The 15,268-nt window shown below is 42.2% G+C and overlaps 1 protein-coding gene across 1 annotated transcript; it reads left to right on the plus strand.

Annotated features, from left to right (window-relative positions):
* Nucleotides 1-433: 433 nt before the first annotated feature.
* On the plus strand, nucleotides 434-1,277 carry LOC122440004 (40S ribosomal protein S6). The gene has a single exon (XM_043465698.1). It carries the CDS (start codon nucleotides 475-477, stop codon nucleotides 1,222-1,224), a length of 750 nt encoding a protein of 249 aa, XP_043321633.1. The 5' UTR covers nucleotides 434-474; the 3' UTR covers nucleotides 1,225-1,277.
* Nucleotides 1,278-15,268: the final 13,991 nt, after the last annotated feature.

A 15,268-nucleotide genomic window follows, 5' to 3' on the forward strand; every position in this document is an offset into this window, starting at 1 on the left:
AATGTAAGACCAGAAACTAAAAACCTCCTAGAGGAAAACATAGGCAAAACACTCTCTGACATAAATTGCAGCAGAATCCTCTATGAGCCACCTCCCATAGTAATGAAAATAAAAGTAAAAATAAACAAATGGGACCTAATTAAATTCAAAAACTTTTGCACAACGAAGGAAATCATAATCAAGGTGAAAAGACAGCTTTCAGAATGGGAGAAAATAATAGCAAATGAAATAACTGACAATGAATTAATCTCAAAAATATACAAGCTGCTCATGCAGCTCAATTCCAGAAGGATAAAAGACCCAATCAAAAAATGGGCCAAAGAACTAAACAGACATTTCTCCAAAGAAGACATACAGATGGCTAACAAACACATGAAAATATGCTCAACATCACTCATTACCAGAGCAATGTAAATCAAAACCACAATGAGGGCTCTTTTTCGTGGCGCCTCGGAGGCTGTCGGCCACTTCAGAATGAAGCTGAACATCTCTTTCCCGGCCACTGGCTGCCAGAAGCTCATTGAAGTGGACGATGAACGAAAACTTCGTACCTTCTACGAGAAGCGCATGGCCACAGAAGTTGCTGCTGACGCTCTGGGTGAAGAATGGAAGGGTTATGTGGTCCGAATCAGTGGCGGGAACGATAAGCAGGGTTTCCCCATGAAGCAGGGTGTCTTGACCCATGGCCGAGTTCGCCTGCTACTGAGTAAGGGGCATTCCTGTTACAGACCAAGGAGGACTGGAGAGAGAAAGCGCAAATCTGTACGGGGTTGCATTGTGGATGCCAATCTGAGTGTTCTCAACTTGGTCATTGTGAAAAAAGGGGAGAAGGATATTCCTGGACTCACTGATACTACAGTGCCTCGTCGCCTGGGTCCCAAAAGAGCTAGCAGAATCCGCAAACTTTTCAATCTCTCTAAAGAAGATGACGTCCGCCAGTATGTTGTGCGAAAGCCCCTAAACAAAGAAGGTAAGAAACCTAGGACTAAAGCACCCAAGATTCAGCGTCTCGTGACTCCACGAGTTCTGCAACACAAACGCCGGCGTATTGCTCTGAAGAAACAGCGTACTAAGAAAAACAAAGAAGAGGCTGCAGAATATGCTAAACTTTTGGCCAAGAGAATGAAGGAGGCCAAAGAAAAACGGCAGGAACAGATTGCCAAGAGACGGAGGCTGTCCTCTCTGAGAGCTTCTACTTCTAAGTCTGAGTCCAGTCAAAAATGAGATGTTCTAAGAGTAACAAATAAATAAGATCAGACATCAAAAAAAAAAAAAAACCACAATGAGGTACCATCTCACGCTGGTCAGAATGGTTGCTATCAAAAAGTCTACAAACAATAAATGCTGAAGAGGGTGTGGAGAAAAGCGAACCCTCTTACACTGTTGGTGGGAATGCAAACTAGTACAGCCACTGTGGAGAACAGTGCAGAGATTCCTTAAAAAAAAATAGAATGGCCATATGACCCAGCAATACCACTTCTGGGCATACACACTGAGGAAACCAGATCTGAAAGAGACACGTGCACCCCAATGTTCATTGCAGCACTGTTTATAACAGCCAAGACATGGAAGCAACCTAGATGCCCATCAGCAGATGAATGGATAAGGAAGCTATGGTACATATACACCATGGAATATTACTCAGCCATTAAAAATAATTCATTTGAATCAGTTCTAATGAGATGGATGAAACTGGAGCCCATTATACAGAGTGAAGTAAGCCAGAAAGATAAAGAACATTACAGCATACTAACACATATATATGGAATTTAGAAAGATGGTAATGATAACCCTATATGCAAAACAGAAAAAGAGACACAGATGTACAGAACAGACTTTTGGACTCTGTGGGAGAAGGCGAGGGTGGGATGTTTCGAGAGAACAGCATCAAAACATGTATATTATCTAGGGTGAAACAGATCACCAGCCCAGGTGGGATGCATGAGACAAGTGCTCGGGCCTGGTGCACTGGGAAGACCCAGAGGGATTGGGTAGAGAGGGAGGTGGGAGGGGGGATCGGGATGGGGAATACATGTAAATCCATGGCTGATTCATGTCAATGTATGACAAAACCCACTACAATATTGTAAAGTAATTAGCCTCCAACTAATAAAAATAAATTAAAAAAAAAAACAAAACTGGAAATAGAACTGCCATACAACCCAGCAATCCCACTGCTGGGCATACACTCCGAGGAAATCAGAATTGAAAGAGACTCATGTACCCTGATGTTCATTGCAGCACTGTTTACAATATCTAGGACATGGAAGCAATGTAGATGTCCATTGGCAGACAAATGAATAAGAAAGCTGTGGTACATATACACAATGGAATATTACTCAGCTATTAAAAAGAACACATTTGAATCAGTTCTAATGAGGTGGTTGAAACTGGAGCCTATTATACAGAGTGAAGTAAGTCAGAAAGAAAAACACTAATACAGTATATTAACGCATATATATGGAATTTAGAAAGATGGTAACGATGACCCTATATGCGAGACAGCAAAAGAGACACAGGTGTAAAGAACAGACTTTTGGGCCCTGTGGGAGAGTGCAAGGGTGGGATGATTTGAGAGAATAGCATTGAAACATGTGTATTACCATATGTGAAACAGATCACCAGTTCAGGTTCGATGCATGAGACAGGATGTTCAGGGTGGGTTACTGGGACAGCCCTGAAGGATGGGATGGGGAGGGAGTAGGAGGGGGCTTTAGGATGGGGAACACATGTACACCCATGGCTAGTTCATGTCAAAATATGGTAAAAAAAAAAAAAAAAACACTACAATATTGCAAAGTAATTAGCCTCCAATTAAAACAAATTAATTAGAAATTTAAAAGATTAGCAGGAATGTCCCCTCTGAGAATGCTGAAGCTTTTGCCCAGGTTCTTGGTTTCATGTCTGGTTGGCATGACAATTGGGAATCTCACATTGAAGTCCTACCAGCTCATAGCAGGGGGTTTGGATGCAGCCACCACTGGGCATCACAGCCCCAGAGAACCTTCTCTCTCTTTAACTTTTAAGCTGATTTTTTCCTTTCTTTGAAAACTGTTACCAAATTAAACATATGGTCCCCCTACTTGGATCATAAATTGGCCAAAGCCTCCTGTCTTAGCCGAGAGCTTATTCTTTCCATGCGAGTTCCCACAGACAAAAATGAAACCAAATTTTGGATTGTAGCAGTGCAAGCTTTATTCAATGACCAGAGAATGGAGAATTGGGAACTTAGTTCACAAACCAACTTCTTGCCTTAGTGCCAAGTGGGATTTGCTTTTAAGAAATAAGGACAATAACAGGTGAGGTTATGATGGGAAGACATAGGCATTTATTTTTTTGGAAAAAATATGGCTTTTCTGGAACTGGGTTGCTATCCCTTTTTGTTTTTTTTTTTTTTTAGTAAGTGACTTCTGGTCATGGCTGTAGGAAGTTGTGCCATTTAGTATGCTAATGTAGTAAAATCAGTGTATGATGAGACAGGGATTGTTGGAGGTCAGATCTGTCACCATCTTGGATTCAGAGCTGGTTCTATCTGTTTTTTGTTTGTTTGTTTGTTTGTTTGTTTGTTTGTTTGTTTCTATCTCTTCCTATGACTTCTTTGTCTGTGTCCAGACTCTATGATGTAAAGATATATGTTGCTTCTTGTTCAAGAGTAGTGTTGGTGGGTTTTCAGCAAGGGTCTGCAGTAACTCTGATGAAAAACTCAATCAACTTTTTGGGGCCTGCAGTCCAGATCATGGCAAATTACTGTGTTTGTGTTGTGCACAGCACACTTTTTGCTTTTAATATTGGCTCATTAGTGAATCAAGTTCCATTCCTGTCCCATTCCCTCATTTTATTCCTCTTCCACAAGATGCATTTGTTTCTTTTGATACAAATTGTTGAATTCAATTTTATCTTTAAAATTTCTGTGAAGTATTTTTTTAATTTATTTAATTTCAATCGAAGGGTAATTGCTTTACAATATTGAGTTGATCAATATGAATCTGCCATGGGTACATGCATGTCCCCTCCCACCTGAAATTCCCTCCCATCTCCCATCCCATTTCACCCTTCTAGGTTGAATTGAGCACCAGATTTGAATTCTCTATATCATACAGCAAATATCTGCCAAGTATCTAATTTTGCATATGGTAATGTATATGTTTCAGTGCTACTCTCTCAATTCATCCCACCCTCTCCTTCCCCCTCTGTGTCCACAAGTCTGTTTTCTTAGGCTGCATCTCCACTGCTGCCCTGCGGATAAGTTCATCAGTACCATCTTTCTAGATTCCATATATATGTTATTATATGATATTTGTCTTTCTCTTTCTGACTTACTTTACTCTGTATAATAGGCTCTAGGTTCATCCACCTCATTAGAACTGACTCAAATATGTTCCTTTTTATGGTTGAGTAATATTCCATTGTGCATGTGTACCACAACTTCTTTCTCCATTCATCTGTCAATGGACATCTAGGTGGCTTCTGTGTCCTAGCTATTGTAAATAGTACTGCAATGACCATTGCAGTACATGTGTCTTTTTAGATTATGGTTTCCTCAGGGTATGTGGAATTGTTGGGTCACATGGTAGTTTTAGTCCTAGTTTTTATTTTATTTTTTGCATTTAAAAAATTATTAAATTTATTTATTTTTAATTGAAGGCAATTGCTTTACAGTACTGTGTTGGTTTCTGTTAAACATCAACTTGACTCAGCCATAGGTACACCTATGTCCCCTGCTGAATCTCCAAATCTGATAGCCCAGATGAAGTTGCTGGGCACTCACTCACCACTTTTCTTTTCCCACACAGGTGTGGTCATCTCCACCAGATAAATAAGTCCCATACAGTGTTTTCTTAGGGAGGCAAGCAGAGGAAATGTTGCTGTGACCAACTCTACTAAAACATGGCTTGAATTTTTCTTATTATTTCCCTCCAATGATGTAACTGGATTCTCCTTTCAGGAGCACCATTCTTCTGCATATTCTTCCATGGATGAATACCTACATGGCTTATCCTTAACCTCACTTTTTGCCTAATAGCAAACTGAGAAGTCTAGGTAGTTTCTCTGGCTCTGCTAGTTCTGCAGCCATATAGAGATATGTTTGTTTGTACCAGCTTTGCTCATGGGTGAGACTTATGCCAAATCCTTGGGAATAGTTGGTGTGTCCCAGGGCCCTGATGCCCAGGAGCCTGGAGCCAAAATGCAGGAGGGGCAGCAATTCTCTGGTCCATGCAAGAACCCTTTTTTTCCACTGGGCCTTCCTGGACCTCAGTAATGTCTTCCAGATGGTGGTGTAAATGAGGCCAAGGCAGAAAATGCAGCAATCTCTTGTTTGTGTTGCTAAAACTCTGCAGACCGTTAGTTTCTGATTTGAACTATAGGTGCAACAGGGGTATCAGCTGGTGCAGGGAATGTGGCAAAATGTAAGCAAGTGATTTCTAAGTGTTCAGTTCAGTCCAGTTCAATTCAGTCATTCAGTCATGTCCAACTCTTTGTGACCCTATAGAGTGTGACAGGGAGGACTGCAGACCTCCCTGTCCGTCACCAACTCCCAGAATTTACTCAAACTGATATCCATTGAGTTGCTGATACCATCCAACCATCTCATCCTCTGTTGTCCCCTTCTCCTCCCACCTCCAACCTTTCCCAGCATAAGGGTCATTTCCAATGAATCAGTTCTTTGCATCAAGTGGCCAAAGTATTGGAGTTTCAGCTTCAGCATCAGCCCTTCCAATGAATATTCAGGACCTATTTCCTTTAAGATGAACTGGTTGGATCTCCTTGCTGTCCAAGGGACTCTCAAGAGTCTTCTCCAATACCACAGTTCAAAAACATCAATTCTTTGGTGCTAAGTTTTCTTTATAGTCCAGCTTTCACATCCACACATGACCACTGGAAAAACTATAGCTTTGACTAGATGGACCTTTGTTGGCAAAGTAATGTCTCTGGCTTTTAATATGCTGTCTAGGTTGGTCATAGCTTTCCTTCCAAGGAGCAAGTGTCTCTGAATTTCATGGCAGCAGTCACCATCTGCAGTGATTTTTGGAGCCCCCCAAAACAAAAGCCTATTACTGTTTCCATTGTTTCCCCATCTATTTGCCATGAAGTGATGGGACAAGATGCCATGATCTTAGTTTTCTGAATGTTGAGCTTTAAGCCAATTTTTTCCCTCTCCTCTTTCACTTTCATCAAGAGGTTCTTTAGTTTTTCTTTGCTTTCTGCCATAAGTGTGGTATCATCTGCATATCTGAGGTTATTGATATTTTTCCTGGCAATCTTGATTCCAACTTGTGCTTCATCCAGCCCAATGTTTCTCATGATGTACTCTGCATATAAGTTAAACAAGCAGAGTGAAAATATACAGCCTTGACGTATTCATTTCCCAATTTGGAACCAGTCTGTTGTTTCATGACCAGTTCTAACTTGCTTCTTGACCTGCATACACATTTCACAAAAGGCAGGTCAGGTGGTCTGGTATTCCCATCTCTTGAAGAATTTCCACAGTTTGTTGTGATCCACACCGCCCAAGGCTTTGGTATAGTTAATAAAGCAGAAGTAGATGTTTCTCTAGAACTCTCTTGCTTTTTCAACGATCCAATGGGTATTGGTAATTTGATCTCTGGTTCCTCTGCCTTTTCTAAATCCAGCTTGAACATCTGGAAGTTCACAGTTCACGTACTGTTGAAACCTGGCTTGGAGAATTTTGAGCATTACTTTGCTAGTATGGGAGATGAGTGCAATTGTGCGGTAGTTTGAGCATTCTTTGGCATTCCCTTTCTTTGGGGTTGGAATGAAAACTGACCTTTTCCAGTCTTGTGGCCACCACTGAGTTTTCCAAATATGCCGGCATATTGAGTGCAGCACTTTAACAGCAGCATCTTTTAGAATTTGAAATAGGTCAACTGGAATTCCATCACCTCCACTAGCTTTGTTTGTAGTGATGCTTCCTAAGGCCCACTTGACTTCACATTCCAGGATGTCTGGCTCTAGGTGAGTGATCACACCATCGTGATTATCTGGGTCATGAGGATGTTTTTTGTACAGCTCTTCTGTGTACTCTTGCCACCTCTTCTTAATACCTTATGCTCCTGTTAGGTCCATATCATTTCTGTCTATTGTGCCCATCTTTGCATGAAAAGTTTCCTTGGTATCTCTAATTTTCTTGAAGAGATCTCTAGTCTTCCCCATTCTATTGTTTTCCTCTATTTCTTTGCATTGATCACCAAGGAAGACTTTGCTTAATGTCTAGTGCATAATTAAATTTCCATAATGAACATAAACATATCTTTTTAGAGTTAGTTTTTAGATTAAGAATCTAAATTAGGCCCCCTCAGTCCCTCTTTCCACTGTACATCCGCATGCAAGGGATTCATTCTTGTGTTATTTCCTTCCTGTAGAATGAACATGAGTCCACTTTTATTTTCTGTTTCCTAATAATCACTGTAGTTAAAGTACATTGTATTTGCTTCTTATTTACTCAGATGCTGTTTATAACTTGCAAATGAAAACATTCTTGTCTCTGGAAATTTTGAGGATACAATTTGGAATGTTTGCCTTATAGACTGGATAAAAATTATGTAGTCCCATAGTTGGGAATTATGTTTTATTTGGTGGCCTTACTGAGGATTAGTAACCAGGAAACAGTCTCTCAGATAACTTCAAGGAACAGTTCCAAAGCATTAAGGGAGGAGCCAGGATATACTGGATATTTTCCTAAAACACAAAAACAAGAAACTTATAGTTGAACATTAAAAATTACCACTAACCACACAAAAAACTAAAATATATCAAGTTAATAGTTTTAGTTATTTTATATATAAGAGCAGATGCAAGAGTCTGAGCTTATTGAAATCATTTCTCTGATATGCATCTTAACCACCTAGGGCCAGTATCCTGTTTTTCTCCTTACTGAATTTCAGTCAGGATGCAGCTGCCCTGGATGATGGCTTTAAGATCCCAACATCTTTTGTTTACTGAAATGACAGGGGATATTCTTTGTCCACACCCTCATATGAGAAAAAGAGAAAATGAGCTCACACAAGGTCTCCTGGGTTCTATGGCTCAAGTAGATTTGAAAAGCTGAAGTGAAGTCGCTCAGTCATGTCCGTCTCTTTGCTACCACATGGACTGTAGCCTACCAGGCTCCTCTGTCCATGGGATTTTCCAGGCAAGAGTAATAGAGTGGGTTGCCATTTCCTTCTCCAGGGGATCTTCCTGACCCAGGGATTGAACCCAGGCCTCCCTCATTGCAGGCAGACGTTTTACCATCTGAGCCACCAGGGAAGCCCAAGCAGAGTTAGGAACCCTCTAAGATTTTGTGTGAATTCTTGAGTGTGGCCTTTTATAGCGAGGGGGGGGGGGCAGCGGGGGGCATGGTGGTGGTGGATATTAATTAGAGATTTAATAAAAATCTCAAAGTCCCTTCGACCAAGGGAAGCTAAGTGACACCTGACTTAAAAGGGCACTCCCCTAAATCCTTTCAAATGAATCAATCTTGGGATCTCACTGGAAGAAAAATGAGAGGGCAGAAGTAGGAGAAGAAGGCAGTTAATGACAGAGTCAAAGACTGAGCAAAGAGAGAAAGTTATAAGAAAGGCAGTTTCTGTGACAGAGCCCCTCAAGATGGGCATAGGTAAAATCCTGGTCTTGATATCAAGCCCTTTGTGGCCTGCCTGTGTTTTTAATTCAACCCATGTGTAGACCTCAGTAGATAAAAACCAGGCCCAGGACCAAGGTCTGGGCAAACTCATTCATTATTGCCCCAGTTGAACCACATTGTCCATTGAAAGCGAAAACCAAACTGATCATACATTATCAGTTAGGCAGATTATTCCTATTACTTTGCATTAGTGAAGTGTAAACCCCTCACCAGTTTTCAAGTTGGAATGGTCCTAACAGTTTAGGATAAAAAGAGTTTGTAATTCAAGTTTGTTAATTTACTCATTTATGTAAATGCTGGTTTAGTCAGTTGGCCAAAGTGAATGAACAAGTAAGTGAACAAGAAAGAACATTGCACATTTTAAGCCATCACATATTTTGGCTCTGATACAGCTGTTTGACACATGAACACTCATAGGATTTAACTTCTTCTCCTGACTACACTTGGTTCTAGATTATTTATTTTTATCCTTTACATGGGAAAAAGATCTATAATACTAGAAACAAAATGGGAATGGAGAAGTGGTGGGGGCCGGTATCCAGCTGTACAGGCATGTGTGAGGAAGCATGACCACCTTCTCCTTGTTCTATATTCACCCCTTCATTCCTTCCGTCATTTCTTTCTCCACCCACAGCTCTGATCACCTCTGGCTTGAGGAGGACAACAGTGCAGTGCCAGGAACAGCCTAGACAGGAAGGTGGGTATTGGTTCTGGAGACAGAAGGGACAGTGAGCCTGGTCTCCCCAGGTGCTTGCTGGCCCTGTGCTACAATCCCAGATGCCCCCTCTTCTCCTTTCTTCTCTTGCTCTTCCTCTCACTCTCCACCCCAGGCTGCAGAGAGATTCCCACAGGCCTGGTCTCTCACTAGGCAGGTGTATCTCGACTCCTCCCCAGGGATGGCCTTTACTCATGTTCACTTCTGTAAGAGAGTCTCTTGTCTTGAGGCTCCTCCCAGGTGAGGAGGCTCCCAGTTGAGCTCCGTGTGCTCTGTATCTTGGGTCAGCTCTTCCTCATTAGCAGCTATCCAAACATCTATTTCTCCAGGGAAATTTACACAAAAAATATCACCTGGCATTTCAGTAAACAAAGGATGCTGCAGCTACCAAGTCATCAGCCTCCACAATCAGGATGGTGCACATTGAGAGGAACTAAGGATGGAGATAAACAGGATACTGACCCTAGATGACTAAGATGTATATGAAAGAAATAACTCAAAAAGCCCAGACTCTTGCATCTTCCTGTGAAGTGATAGTCACTCAGTCATGTCTGACTCTTTTTGACCCTATGGACTGTAGCCCGCCAGGCTCCTCTGTCCATTGAATTCTCCAGGTAAGAATACTGGAGTGGGTTGCCATTTCCTTCTTCAGGGGATCTTCTCAACCCAGGGATTGAACGCAGGTCTCCTGCATTGCTGGTGGAGTCTTTACCATCTGTGCCACCAGGGAAGCGCCCTCACATCTTTCTATACATAGAAAAGTATTATATTGAGGACAGAGATGGCAGAGGAGTACTTAGATATGGAGTGCATATCTCTCTATGGTTGCATCAGGAATACATCTACAGATGCAGCATTTTCCACAAAATACCAGCTAGATGGTAGTAGGAGTCTTTGACCACCAGAGAAGATTTTATGGCTATGTGCCTGGCTGGGTAGGATGAAAGAAAGAAAGGGGAAGGAGAAGAGCACACAGGACTGGATCTGTTCCTGGGAGTGGGGTAACTGAAGCAGGGGAGAGACTCCCACATCCAGAGAAATTTATTGAGATAGAAACAGAGCATTTGAGGCTGTCAGAGGAGGGGTGAAGCAACTGATACATGACAGTCTGAATAGAGTGAGAACCACAAAGACAGTCCCTGATGCAGCCTTACATACCGGGGACTGGGGTGTGGACCCACTGGTACACACGGGAGCTGGAAGTGAGAGTGTGGGGATTGGAGAGCAATCCTGGGGTGAGAACTGCTGTTGAATGCCGGGAGATGGCCTGATGGAACAAGAGGGAAGAAGTCCACAATGGGGAATGCCTTTGGTGGGAAGCCAGGTGGACACGGAGTCACATGCAGGGGGCTTAGCCACCACTGTTGCCTCTCTTTCCCCACACCCTGGCACCAGCAGCTGAATAGAGAAGAACCCCAGCCAGGGCTGCCCTTTGAGAGCTAGCTTCCAAAGCTAGAAAAGGCACCTAGTAGAGCTACATCTATTGCACCCATGGCCACCAGCTTCCCTGTGCACCTGTCACATTTGGGGTCCTCACGATCTAAGCAGCCACAACATCTCCATCCCTGTCCTCACTGGGGCAGACCCAAGTCTTCAAAGGCAGCCTTGGGAGCAGATTCCTGTGGATGATCCACAAGCAGAGGTGGAGATAAACCCACAGTTGAGCTCCAGGGGCAGAGCAACTAAGAAAAAGGATCAAAAACCTTTCCATCAGCTGCACAAATGCAGATAACATCCAAGTCTACAATCAACTAGGTAGACTCTGTGTCTGTGGAATATATGAAACCACAGTGAGTATTTTTAACAAAAGAGAGCACTGTAGCTCTGACAGCCATGGACTTTGGAGGCATCTGATCATGTCCAACAAAATAAAACTGGAAGTCCCTTACTTTTCACTTCTGCTCCTATGTAGGACTCAGGAGAAGCACCAGAGTAATATTGACTTAGATGCTTTACATTCTTAATATTTTAAGGATCTTAGTTCACTACTAGTATTAATAAAAGAATGTTAAGTCATGGGTTAAGTACTAATTATTCACTTATTCACTTATTCAATTATTTATTAACTACATATATGAATAATTTTATTGGTATACAACAGGTCTCATAACCATAAACTAAAAAAAGAAAATGAAAATACTTAGAAAAATAACATACATGAGAATTTTAGTATTTTCTATTCTTGCCCCATGAGATATCCAGGTCACCTCTTTAACCGATGCCCCTCATTCAATGAATGACTATCATATCTTAAAAAGGAGTTGGTTTTCTTGATGATTAAACTTCATGTTTCTTCAGTGAGGCTCTTGAGGAGAAATGGTTAAAAATGGTCAAACCATAGTAACCATTTGCATGAGTTGTTTTATGACAGGAGATCCTGATAAGGAATACAGAACTAATAAGCCACCACCAACTAGAAGAGTTCGGGAAAGGTCGAAAGAAGACACTGCATGTCCGTCTACTTCCCAGAATCCCTCTCGCTAGCATCCATCTTGGCTGAGCGATGCGTGCACCACCAGGAAAGACTCTGAATTAGAATCACTGGCCAAAGGCCACCTGGAAACTAACCCCATCACCGTAAAACCCAAGACTGCGAGCCACGTGGCAGAGCAGTTCTCCTGGGTTCCCTTACCTCCTGCTTTCCACCCGGGTGCCCTTTCCCAGTAAAATCTCTTGCTTTGTCAGCACATGTGTCTCCTAGGACAATTTATTTCTGAGTGTTAGACAAGAGCCCAATTTCGGGCCCTGGAAGGGGTCCTGCTTCCTGCAACAATGCTATCTAACCATCTAATCCTTTGCTGCCCTCTTCTCCTTTTGCCCTCAGTCTTTACCAGCATCAGTATGTTTTCCAATAAGTTAGCTCTTCACATCAGGTGGCCAAAGTGTTGGAGCTTCAGCTTTAATATCAGTCCTTCCAATGAATATTCAGGGTTGATTTCCTTTAAGAGTGACTGGTTTGATCCCCTTGCTGTCCATGGGACTCTCAAGAGTCTTCTCCAACATCACAGTTCAAAAGCATCAATTTTGGGGGATTCAGCCTTCTTCATGTTCCAACTCCCTCATTCATACATGACAACTGGAAAAACCTAGCTTTGACTATATGGACCTTTGTTGGCAAAGTGATATCTCTGCTTTTTAATATGCTGTCTTGGTTTGTCATAGCTTTTCTTCCGAGGAGCAAGTGTGTTTTAATTTCATGTCTGCAGTCACCATCTGCAGTAATTCTGGAGCCCAAGAAAATAAAATCTGTTACTGTCTCCACTTTTTCCCCTTCTATTTGCCGTGGAGTGATGGGACCAGACGCCATGATCTTTTTGAATGTTGAATTTTAAGACAACTATTTCACTCTTGTCTTTCACCCTCATCAAAAAGTTCTTTAGTTCCTCTTCACTTTCTGCCATTAAAGTGGTATCATCTACATAGCTGTGGTTGTTGATATTTCTCCCAGGAATCATGATTCCAGCCTGTGATTCATCCAGCCTGGCATTTCTCATGTTGTACTCTACAAATAAGTTAAATAAGCAGGGTGACAATACTCAACCTTGACATGCTCCTCACCCAATTTTGAATCCATATGTTGTTCCATTCTGGTTCCAACTGTTGCTTCTAATTCTGAATACAGGTTTCTCAGGAGACAAGTAAGGTGGTCTGGTATTCCCATCTCTTTAAGAATTCTCCACAGGTTGTGTGATCCACACAAAGGCTTTGGCATAGTCGACGAAGCAGAAGTAGATGTTTTCCTGGAATTCCTTTGCTTTCTTTATGATCCAGCAAATGCTACCAATTTGATCTCTGGTTCCTCTGCCTTTTCTAAACCCAGCTTGTACATCTGGAAGTTCTTGATTGACATACTGCTGAAGCCTAGCTTGAAGGATTTGGAGCATATCCTTACTAGCATGGGAAATGAGCATAACTGTATGGTAGTTTGAACATTCTTTGGCATTGCCCTTCTTTGGGATTGGAATGAAAACTGGCCTTTTCCAGTCCTGTAACCATTGCTGAGTTTCCAAATTTGCTGACATGTTGAATGTCAGCAGTTGAGTGCTGACATATTGAGTGCAATGTCATCTTTCAGGATTTGAAATAGCTCAGCTGGAATTCCATCACCTCTACTAGCGTTGTTTGTAATAGTGCTTCCTAAGGCCCACTTGACTTCACACTCCAGGATATCTGGCTCTAGGAGAGTGATCACATCTTCATGGCTATATGGATCACTGAGATCTTTTATTACAGTTCTTCTGTGTATTCTTGCCACCTTTTCTTAATCTCTTCTGCTTCTGTTAGGTCATTACTGTGTCCCTGATCGTGCCCATCCTTGCATGAAATGTTCCCTTGATATCTCCAACTTTCTTGAAGAGATCTCTGCTGCTGCTGCTGCTGCTGTGTCGCTTCAGTCGTGCCCAACTCTGTGCGACCCCATAGACGGCAGCCCACCAGGCTCCTCCATCCCTGGCATTCTCCAGGCAAGAATACTGGAGTGGGTTGTCATTTCCTTCTCCAAGGCATGCATGTTAAGTCACTGCAGTCATGTCCGACTCTGTGCGACCCCATGGACAGCAGCCCACCAGGCTCCTCTGTCCACAGGATTCTCCAGGCAAGAATACTGGAGTGGGTTGCCATTGCTTTCTCCAAAGAGATCTCTAGCCTTTCCCAATTTATAGGCCTAACACAAACAAATAAACAGACAATAGAACAGCTTAGGAAGATCAGATAGAACATGTACATCTCAAATACACAGAGCAATATGAGTTTCCCTTATTTTACCACACTGGCTTTTGATCTTTAACTGTGTGTATGTTAAAGTGTCCCCTCAATATTTAGGGTGTGATTTAATTTCTCCAGTTAACTAGGAACTTGCAAGTATGAGCTCCATACATCCTAAAATGGAGCACCTCAGTGTCTTTTGACTGAGCCGCTGGTATTCCTCGATAACTTCAAACAGAGCCCCCCTCCCCAGTGCCTTCCACTGTGTGGTATTTCCTTGGTACCTTTCAACCAGCCCCCCTCAGTATCTTTCAATTGGGCAGATATTCCTCAATATCTTTCAACCAAGTCCCATTCAGTATCTCAGTCCATGGGGTGGGTATGTTCCAGTGTCTTTCAACACCCCCCACCCCACAGTATCTTTCAACTGAGAGGGGACAATACTTGCTATATCCCACCAAATAAAAATTCAGGATCTTCAATTTCAGTACAGGAGATCTGAGAACCAGGAGAGATTTACTCAAATGTGTTCTGAGCTCCTGAGGAAGTGGGTGGGGACAAGTGTGCCTCTGCTGGTACCAAGGCTCCAGTTTCTCGAAGAGTTCAGGCAGAGGAGAGGAATCTGCTCTGGGTCCCTTTATCAGTTGGCCAAAACTGTCGACTAAAAAATTAGTCACAGCCTGAAAGCAGAGAGTTATTTTATTTGATGAGAAGGTAAAGAACTTTGATCCTGGAAGACAGCATCTCAGTAGTCCTGAGAGACTGCTTCAAGGAGGCAGAAGAGTGAGTCAGGATATATACAAGTTTGTAACAAGTGGGGCAGGCAGTCTGAACATCAAAGATTATTGTTAAGTGACAAAGAATATGAGCTAGGTGTGATAGACTTGGGAAAACTTAGCAAAGCCTATTTGATCAAAGTCTTCTCTCTTTCCCATTGTTTCTGCCTGGCATGGCAAACATTTGTTTACCAAACATTTGGTTATCCATCATCCTGTAAATTGATTTTTCCCCTTTGAAGTTCCATCTCTTACCTCTTCTACTAAATCCCAAATGGCATATAAGCATCAATCTCCTGAATGCCTGTGTTCTTCATATTATGGAGGCCCCATACATACAAATTAAATTTGATTTTTGCTCCTAATAAGCTATCTCATGTCATTTCAATTCAGAGACCAGCCATAAGCATCTACAAGGGTAGAGGAAAA

Source organism: Cervus canadensis, chromosome 4, assembly GCF_019320065.1.
Source record: "Cervus canadensis isolate Bull #8, Minnesota chromosome 4, ASM1932006v1, whole genome shotgun sequence".
Lineage (NCBI taxonomy): Eukaryota > Metazoa > Chordata > Mammalia > Artiodactyla > Cervidae > Cervus > Cervus canadensis.